Source organism: Brachypodium distachyon, chromosome 3 (genome assembly GCF_000005505.3).
Source record: "Brachypodium distachyon strain Bd21 chromosome 3, Brachypodium_distachyon_v3.0, whole genome shotgun sequence".
NCBI classification, from domain to species: domain Eukaryota; kingdom Viridiplantae; phylum Streptophyta; class Magnoliopsida; order Poales; family Poaceae; genus Brachypodium; species Brachypodium distachyon.
Genome location: NC_016133.3, coordinates 19270623 through 19280357, shown reverse-complemented (window position 1 = coordinate 19280357; position 9735 = coordinate 19270623). Strand labels below are relative to the sequence as shown.

Sequence of the window (9735 nt, the reverse complement as noted above, 5' to 3'; positions counted from 1 at the left end):
ATGCCTCACAACCTTGCCCACGGAGTGAAGCAAAACCATGGGCATGAATAGTACCAGTTTTGACTTTTGAGGAGATGATCATGTTGAAAATCTGGACAGAATGAATAGTTGCAACGTGCAGTCTAATTCGTTCATATCCCCAAGTTCCTACCCCAGCCCCAGCCCCAGCCCCCTTTTCACTGACAAGTGCCCCTTGGACCCACCCGACAGCCTCCCACCCCTTCCTTCTTCTTCCTCTGGCCGCTGTGCCCCTAGCCGCGCAGCTACAGTAGCCAGGACATGACCGGTCTTGGCCGGCCAGCCCCAGACTGCGCGCCTACGCCCCAAGCTGCAAGCCTAGCAACTAGACCTTCCCGGCTTCCCCTAGCATCCTGTGGGCTTGATCGCGTTGCCATTGACGTGCTCGTCCGCGCCCGACCGTTGCCCCAACCGCGCACGCCATTGCTGCCGCCCGCGCCACGCGCCGCTCTCCTCTGGCCCGCGTGTGATTGCTGGACCTTAAATTCGGGATGCAATGCAGTTACGTCTGGAGTTTGGAGTCGTTTTGTCCTGTACACTTTGGTACCCCGGCCCGCTGCTGTAAACAAAGGGGTCAGGATTTAGGACAGAGCAAACAGAGAGTTCCCTTCCGTGTGATCCATCTCAGCTGGGGCAAAGCCAACAGACAGCCGGAGCCATGGTCGCCGCCACGGTGTCAATGCGGCTCCGCCGCTCCACGCGGACGCACGACGCCTACAGGTACAAGGTGCGCGCAGCCGGCGCCGGCCGCCGTGGCTTCCTAGCCATGGTTACCTCGAGCCCCTCCGTCGCGCGCCGCTGGGTGCACACCACGCTGTGGCGTGGCCACCACCGCCTCCGCCACGGCAAGCCGCTCACGGTCGGCATGGGCGTGCAGTGGACGCCCCCCTTCCGCCGCCCGAGCACGCTGCAGCTCTGCTGCGGCCACCGCTGCCTCGTGTTCCAGATCGCGCAGGCCGGCGGCGGCATCCCCAACGCGCTCCGCCGCTTCCTGCGCGACTACCCGTCCGTGGAATTCGTCGGCTACAACGTCCTCGCCGACTGCCTCATGCTCAGCGAGCACTACGGCCTGGTGGTCAGCCGCGCCACGGAGCTGCGCGTCCTGACCGGCATGGGCCGCGCGTCCATGGAGGGCATGGCGGAGCGGCTCCTCGGCTGGAGCGTGAGCAAGTCCAGGAAGGTCGCCATGAGCAACTGGAACAGGCGCAAGCTGTCCAAGGCCCAGGTCACCTACGCATGCCTCGATGCCAACCTCTCCTTCTGCCTCGGGGTTCATGCAAGGTACTACACCTGTTTCGATTCTTTTTCTTTTTTTGGCTTTTTCAATTAGTAATTGCCGATTTGTTTTGCGTGTTGTATATTGGCCGGCGTTGCTATATGAATCACGTTATACTGATGCAGGAGGACGCGGCAATCAGTATTAACAGCAATGGCAGCAGGGAGCGATTGAGTTGGCCACATATTGTAGTATGGTACTCGTCGTTTAACTGTTCTGGAGTAGGATCTTACTGTATCATCCAAGAACCACCTCCATTTGCATGTATAAATTTAGTCTAATCTTCGTCTTCTGTAGATATTGTGTGAGTACCGTATGTGTGGGTGTGTGTCTGTGTGCGTGTCTTCGATGTGATCCAAGGAGAAAGATATAATGTGTGCTGCAGGTCTTAATATTTTGTTTCGCAAGTAATGTCTCAGTTAATGGAGTCCTTAACGAAAACCATTGTTTGCATGCGCGCTATACCTCTTAATATGATGGTGCCATCAGTCAGCGGATTATCCTTTTTCTTTCAGTTGAGCTCTTCTTTCTTCTCTGTGATCGGGCTTTTCATGATACCAAATTAAGTAATCCTTGTAATTCCTCCTGTATTCAGACTCTGGAATGAAAGAAAAAATAACAGTACGTAATTAGTCGCAACCAGTCCGCATACACGATGATCTCCATGATCCTTTTAAAGTCCGGCGTCAGAACACTTCATTGCTAAAGAAATAGCAGAATTCATTACGACGCAAAAAGACTGACTCCAGTTCCTGCCGATAAAAACTGACTCCGTTTCCTGCTCAACCTCACTTAATTTCCATCTACACAGTTAAGGCCTCTCGGATTAATTTGCAAAAGAATAGTAACTCTATCGTGCACGTCTTTAAGTCAATTAATTGGCTCCATCAAATATGAACTGTGCCGTAACGGTTGCTGCATGCATGTATTATAGCAGTTGTTGACAAAATCAAATAAAAACAAGCGGTCACTGGATGCGTACATATTCTACTGCCGTACTTCTAAAATTTAAGGCAGATAATTTTGATTGACCATCATATTTTGTAAAGTCTATACCAAAAGATATTAACATTTACTATAACAAATCAATATACTAGAAAGATCTAATAATCTTGATTTGACATGTAAATTGATATTTTTTGGCTATAAGTTTGGTCAAATTTAAAAAGTTTGACAATCAACAGTACGTCTTATATTTTGAAACGGAGGGAACAAATAAGTAAGCTGTCACACCCTAATTTTTGAAACTTGGACAAAACCTATTTTAACATTTTAGCAAAGTGCAAATTTACCATCTTTCAAAAACTTGACTATTTTTTTAATTGGGATCAATTGCATTTATGCTAATCTTGGATTTTATTTGATGTTTTTGAATTAAATGCTTTTATTTGGAGTTTGAAACTATTTTAAACACTAAAACTTCTTCAACATGAATCATTCTCTCCTCTACCTTGCTTAGAGATAAGAAATCCAATAAGAAACTAAAAGCACTATTTATCAAAATCCTAATTTCTCCCCTCTCCTTCAAATCTCCTAATATCTCTTAAATTAAAATAAAATGCTAGAACAATCCCATTAACTTTAAGGAGATTCAGGTGGAGCTTATTTAAAATAGCTTTCATTCTGAACAAAAACAATTAACTGTTAAATATTTTAACGAATTATTTTCCAGCTTCTACCAAATCAGCCAAAACAATGTTTTATCATTTTATGAAAGGCTTTTGCTTTACAAAATTCACAGAAAATTCCATTATAATATTAAAACCATCCTTTCAACTTCAGTTCAAAAATTAATACTCCTTCCGTCCAACAAAGGATGTCTAAATTTTAACTAAATTTGAATGCATCTATACACTAAGTTATGTCTAGATACATTCAAATTTTAACAAACTTGAGACATTTTTTGTTGGACGGAGGGAGTACCATTTCAAGTTGAAAATCTGGACAGGTTTCTATTTTCGAAGGTTTTCAAACTTTTTGAACTCAAAAAAAAAAAATGAGATCGACCACTTTGGAACCAGCTCAACTCCCTGAACCCAAAATATTCAAATACCTGAAGATGTCCAGTGTAAAATGTGGGAACGTGGACAAATGTGAATTTATGACAGATTTGCAAACTGGATCAAATACAAACCTTTTCAACCTCAGAACGAACCGAGAAAGCTGGCACCTAGATGCCTTGCCACCTTTCCCACGGCCTGGAACGAAACCGTGGGTTTGAACAGTACAAGTTTTGGGGACTTGCACAAGAAGTTCTTGGACAGCAAGCTTAGATGCAACTTGCAGCCAATTTCTTGCATGTACCCCATCTTCTACGCTTCCTCTCTGCCCAATATCGCTGCAAGTGGCCCCTGGACCCACAGGACAGCCTCCAAGCCCATCCTTCTTCCTCCTCTGGACACTGTGCCCCAAGCAGCGCCGCTACAGTGCCTGGACGCGACCAGACCAAGCCTTGCGAGCCGGCCTAGGCTGTACGCCTACGTCCCTTAGCTGAGCGCCTGCAGCCCTATGCTCTCTCCTGTCTTGTCCTCGTCGCCCCATTGACCGCTTGGTCGCGCCGGACCGTCGCCTCAGCCACGTGCGCGTCTGCCACGTACGATGCGCGCCGGCATTGCCCAAAGCCTGGCGCCCAGAGCCGCACTCCTTCCGCGAAGCTTCCCTTCACCCCTCTCCCTTACTCTCTCTCCCCCCCCGATCGAGCCTCGCTTTTCACCGTGTCGAGCACGCAAGCTTGGTAAATCCTGTCCCCGCTGTTTTGTGTTCGTCGCACCGCGTCGTTTCGTGCCCCGCGCTGCCTCTGCACCTCTCAGCGCGACGCTCCTCGTCCCGAGGCAATCCCAGCGCCACCATTACCCCGCAGAGACCCGCCGTCGAGCACGTCGCAGACAGTTTTACTCGCGCCCACATCATAGCCCCCGACCAGCCTGCAGCGGCAGCAGTGGCCCTGGTTTTCCCGGGTAAGCCGTGCCGCGCTCTCCATGGACTGCGTCCACGGTAGCAGAAGTGGGATACTGGGATCTCACTCGTAAGCCCCGTTTATAGTTCGCTAAAAATTTGCGACTCCTCCCGTTCAACGAAAGATGTCTAAATTTTGATCAAATTTGAATGCATTTATACACCAAGTCATGTCTAGATACATTCAAATTCTGATAAACTTGAGAATTTTTTGTTGGACGGAGGAAGTATTCTAAATTTTGGCTCATGATTTGGATTAAAACTGAAAATTGAATTAGAAGCGGGATATTGGTGGGATACTAGGATCCCACTTGACACATGCGCCGAGGCTGGGCTATATACAGCCATGCCGAGCCTTCCCGGCACCCCAAACCACCTCCTATCACCCCAAAAACCACTCCCGAGCAACATAAGAGTCGGCCGAGGCCATCTTCTCCATCTCCGACAAGGTAAGCCGCCACGGCCTTGTCGATAACCGAGCTCCGCCGTCCTTCTCCGTCCAAATCCTCCCTTAGAGAGAATCACCTCACCCTAGCGCACATTTCACCTCTCTCGGGCTAAAAAAACTTCTCGTGGTCAGCCGCTGGAGCTCCTCCGCCGCTCGCCGTCGACGACCCACCTCCATTCATACCCTTCGTCCAGGAGATACTCCAGGAAGTTTCGATGTCGTGCTGGTCCTTCTGACCCCGCGCCGAGCTTCTCCACTGCTCATGAAGACTCCCTTTGCGGTCCCAGAGTGCCGCCGAACCGAGCCATGCCGCCTCTTCTCGCCGGTGAGAACTTTGTCGCCTTCCCTGTTTTCTCTGACCGACAGGTGGATCCCACCTGCCGGGTTCAAGCCTTAGCGCCTTAGGGCATCTTTAGTGGCACCTCTCATATCCTTTCATTTGTTAATTTGAAGATCCACGCACAAAAATGGAACCCAGTAAGGGACGTCATTCGTCCAAAAGGTATCTGCCCCCCCCCCCTCTCCCTGCCCCCACACCCCTCATTTCTTTCCCAAATTTGAGAAGAGAACAGAGAGTTCCAATTTGTGCAATATTTGTTCACTCTTTCTTTTGGGCCACATGTCAGACTCGTGAAGAGGACAAATGGAAGTTTTCATTGGACAACATGATATTTTTTCCACCCCTATTTGCCCAAACACCCCCAAAATGGATAAATGGGGTCTCACCCTTGGAGATGCCCTTAGCCCATGGCGTGTTTCCCCCGTGGAATATGCCTATAGGTGTGGCCCACTTACTTAATGAAAACCGATAGAGCAATAAACAGAAGACGCTCATCGCTTTCTATAAAGAAATGGACATCCATAACTTCTTTAACCGCAACTCCAAATCAAGTGAAACAAATTTCTAAATTCATAAAGTTAAAAACTCTATCCAACAGTGCCCTTTTTTTATAATTTTTGGATTTTCTTATTTGTGCTGCTATTTATTTATTTGTTTATTCTTTAAAAGAATTCTTTTACGATGAGTAGACAAACGTACGTTCGAGGACTTCATTGAAGACCCCGAGCAGTGCCAAGACATCGCCAAGCCAGACAAGCATCCCCTTGATCACGTTGAATCCCATATTTGCATTATACCTTGTTTTAATCATATGCATGTGTATGTTGGTATGAAAAGCTATTTCGGGTGTAGTTTTAGCTATTGTCCAATTTGAACAAGTCACTCCATTGAATATTTTGTACCACTCCCTTTTGTCACCTTAGGACAAATACCCACCATTGTTGTACTCAATGGTGGTATTTTAGGCCTAATAAAGTATACGAGTTAACTAGACCCGCTATAGCAAAAGGCGAATGATAGTTGTACTAGTTACAACACTTCAACTCTACTTTTGGGAAGATTTTGAAAACCTTTGGGAGACATGTATTTCCCAAAGGAGATTTATGAAAAATTACTTTGGTATAGAAGTAACAGAAAAATTGGAGATGTTCTGGATCGAGGTAGGAAAAAAAGTTCAAGCTGGTGATTGGAGACTAGTTCGAGCTAGTGGAAAAAAATAGAGATGGGTTATTAAGTGATGCTTAGGGTGTACTCAGTCGCGCTGGGAGATTCACATCTTGTGGGTAAAGCTGTACAAACACTGCAGAGTGTTAGAAACTATTCGAATAGCCACGTCATTGGTCATGTACACATTTTAGTGATGCCACGCTTAGTTAGACTTGTTTTCAAAAGATTTATAAAATGTTTACACAAGATCATGGACCACTTGGGAGTGCTCCATTGAGACGGAAAATTGGAGAATGTTTTAGTAGTTGCCAAAAAGGAGAATTGGAGAAATATTGGATCATGTTTGCACATGATCATGCTACTATGATATGATACTACTGCTACCGTCAAATTCATAAAATGCATTTTTAATGCTTTTGCATCTACTTATGATGTTGCAAAGTAAGCTTAGCTTTTCGCAAATGCTGAAACTAGATTAGACCCTTTCATTTGTAGTGAGCCTTGCATATAGATTCTATATTCTATTTTATCCTCTAGGATGTTTGCGAGTACATTCAAAATATTCAACTGGCTTGTCATGTGGCCAGACATGAAAGAAGACCAAGACACAAAGAACAGGTATGATGATAAGTACGTACGGAAACTAGGGTGCAACCCCAGTCAGGTGCCTGTTGGGTTTTGGCCTACCGTTGGGTTCTGAAGTTATGTTGGTGTTTCCGCTGCAAGATTTTGATATTTCTCCGCCCTATTGAACTCTTCTTCGAAGACCTTAGGTTCATGGTATATTCTTATGCAAGAATTTATTTAGTTTTTGGATGTTTACTCTGTTACCAAGTCGATCCGTGTGTACTAGCTTACTTATCATGAGACTAGTCTGGCATACAAGGATGGGGCTCCTTGAGGACACTTCGATTGCTTTTTCAGATGGCCAGCTCTTAAAATTTATCAACCAATGCATCGGAGAGTAGCTTTGTCCAAAATAAAATGAAAATCTCAAAAATATAATTTTTGTATTTTACGTAGTTGCACTCAGCGCAAACTAAAATTACAAGAAAAAATATTGTAAGTTTAATAATTTCTATGTCACTAACCTTGGACGTATCATATAGGTTGTTTAAAAAAGTTGAGTGTGGACAAATTGAAAAGCAGTCGATGATAGAATAGCAAAAGGCTATTTTTTAAAAATAATACGAATTAAATAATCATTTTTGAAAGTAATACGCGTTTTTCAGAATTTTCAAAAATAATATGCCATCGGTCTGGGCCAGGCCGATTAGCTCCAGTCGGCCTGGCCGAAGCCGATTGGTTCCAGTTGGTCTGGGCGAAACTGATTGGTTTCAGTTGGCCTGGGCGAAGCTGATTCGTTCCAGTTGGTGTCGCCCAAACCGATTGGAACTAATTAACTTTGTTGTTGTTCTCGACAAGAGTAACGGGTGACAATGCTCAATGGCACAAGTGCGGGTATAAAAGTAGGACATGTACGCCGGCCTTATAGCGAAGGTCGCCGTATACTTGGATAAGTTGACACGTCGATATATTTTGAATAGCTTCGGTCGACCTTGCGGGTACGACTTAATCCTATGTTAGGAAATGCTTTGAGGGGGTTGTTAGCCAAGTGCTTGGGCCGAGCGGATCTTTCCAAGTCACCTTTAGTGAGATATTCGTTGGGGCCGCCTCGTACTTGGACCGAACGCGTCTTTCCAAGTATCGAGGTTAGGATTCCCTCAAAACTCTAACCCAACCCCTTCTCCTTCGAGCCCATGCTAACCAAGGTTAGTTCGGAGTCTCGAAACTAGAGTCCCCTAGAAAGCTTCCTCGAGGCCGGTCTACTTTTAGTCGAGAGCGGCGCTCGAGAGCGAACCTTAGAGGGAGCATTCTATCCCTCTCCCCTTAAGTTTATTCAAGTTGAGAGTGAATGATACATGCCCCCATGGGGGGTATTTATAGCCTAGGGGTCCATGACAAAAGACCAAGGCTACCCTTGAGGGAGTGAGAAAAGTGGGGGTAAAGTTGTAAAAGTAGCTCCTTGGTCCATAACTTTTGTGTGCACCATGTGGGAGAAGTGAATGGTGGTCCATGGTCCACCATGGACTAAAGCCTCATCTCTACAACTTTTTGCCCCCTACTCTAGCTCATTTCACCCTTTGACCATGGCATGAGAGGCTTGACTTGTTGACTTGTCTTTCATTGCCACGTAGGATTGACTGCGCCACGTGGGCATCTTGACTCACGCAAGGGAAATGTTGACTCAGTCGTCGCCACGTAGAATTTACGGCTCGGCCCATATAAGGGTTTATTTTACTACAACAGTAGCCCCCTTGAGCTGGAGGCATTGAGAATGCCTTCGGGTCAACCTCGAGCGAGAGACTTGAAGTCCTTCTCTTGTCGTTGTATTCATGTGGTATTTCCGGCAAAATCACTTCGTAGGTTTCTTTGTGAGAAACTGAGACTCTCGATAGTTTTCCCGTAGAAAACTGGAGCCTTAGAGGCTTTTCGAGGAAAACCATTGTCTCGATAGGTTTCTCTGCGAGAAAATGAGACTTTCGATCGTTTTCTTGCGGAAAACTGGAGCCTTAAGAGGTTTTTCAAGGAAAAACCATTTCTTGATAGGTTTCTCTACGAGAAACTGAGACTCTCGATCGTTTTCCTGCGGAAAACTGGAGCCTTAGAGGTTTTTCAAGGAAAAACCATTTCTTGATAGGTTTCTCCATGAGACCCAGAGACTCTCGATCGATTTCCTGCGGAAAACTGGAAGCCTTAGAGGTTTTTCAAGGAAAAACCATTTCTTGATTGGTTTCTCTACGAGAAACTAAGACTTGAGATCGTTTTCCTGCGGAAAACTAGAGCCTTAGAGGTTTTTCAAGGAAAAACCATTTCTTGATAGGTTCCTCTACGAGAAACTGAGACTATCGATCGTTTTCCTACGGAAAACTGGAGCCTTAGAGGTTTCTCAAGGAAAAACCATTTCTTGATAGGTTTCTCTAGGAGAAACTGAGACTCGCGATCGTTTTCCTGCGGAAAACTGGAGCCTTAGAGGCTTTTCGAGGAAAACCATTGTCTTGATAGGTTTCTCTACGAGAAACTGAGACTCTCGATCGTTTTCCTACGAGAAACTGGAGCCTTAGAGGTTTTTCAAGGAAAAACCATTTCTTGATAGGTTCCTCTATGAGAAACTGAGACTCTCGATCGTTTTCCTGCGGAAAACTGAAGCCTTAGAGGTTTCTCAAGGAAAAACCATTTCTTGATAGGTTTTTCTATGAAAAACTGAGACTCTCGATCGTTTTCCTGCGGAAAACTGGAGCCTTAGAGGTTTTTTGGGGCGATTCCTTGCCATGGTGATTTTCTTTGCGAGAAATCAAGTTTTGGGGGGTATTTTAGCAAAAACCGGAACCCTAGGGGCCTCTCTGCGAGAAATACGGTGCCCCGAAGGGCTTTGTTGCATAAATCAGGGGCCCTACGGGCCTCCCCGAAATTCCCAGGGACTTATAGGTGATTTTATTCGAAATTCTTGGACCTCCCCATGGTTTTTTC

General features: G+C 45.8%; 1 protein-coding gene across 1 annotated transcript; it reads left to right on the top strand.

Annotated features, from left to right (window-relative positions):
• The first annotated feature begins 286 nt into the window (after positions 1-286).
• LOC104583597 lies at positions 287-1701 on the top strand. The gene is made up of 2 exons (XM_010236267.3): positions 287-1299; positions 1420-1701. The coding sequence occupies exons 1-2, from the start codon at positions 677-679 to the stop codon at positions 1466-1468; spliced, it is 672 nt and encodes a 223-aa protein (XP_010234569.1). The 5' UTR covers positions 287-676; the 3' UTR covers positions 1469-1701.
• Positions 1702-9735: the final 8034 nt, after the last annotated feature.

Bases quoted from the DNA above. Each gene is read 5' to 3' on its own strand.
- LOC104583597 (XM_010236267.3), top strand. From the start codon at position 677: ATGGTCGCCGCCACGGTGTCAATGCGGCTCCGCCGCTCCACGCGGACG. The intron at 1,300-1,419 runs GTACTACACCTG...ATACTGATGCAG, and splicing joins TGCCTCGGGGTTCATGCAAG to GAGGACGCGGCAATCAGTAT.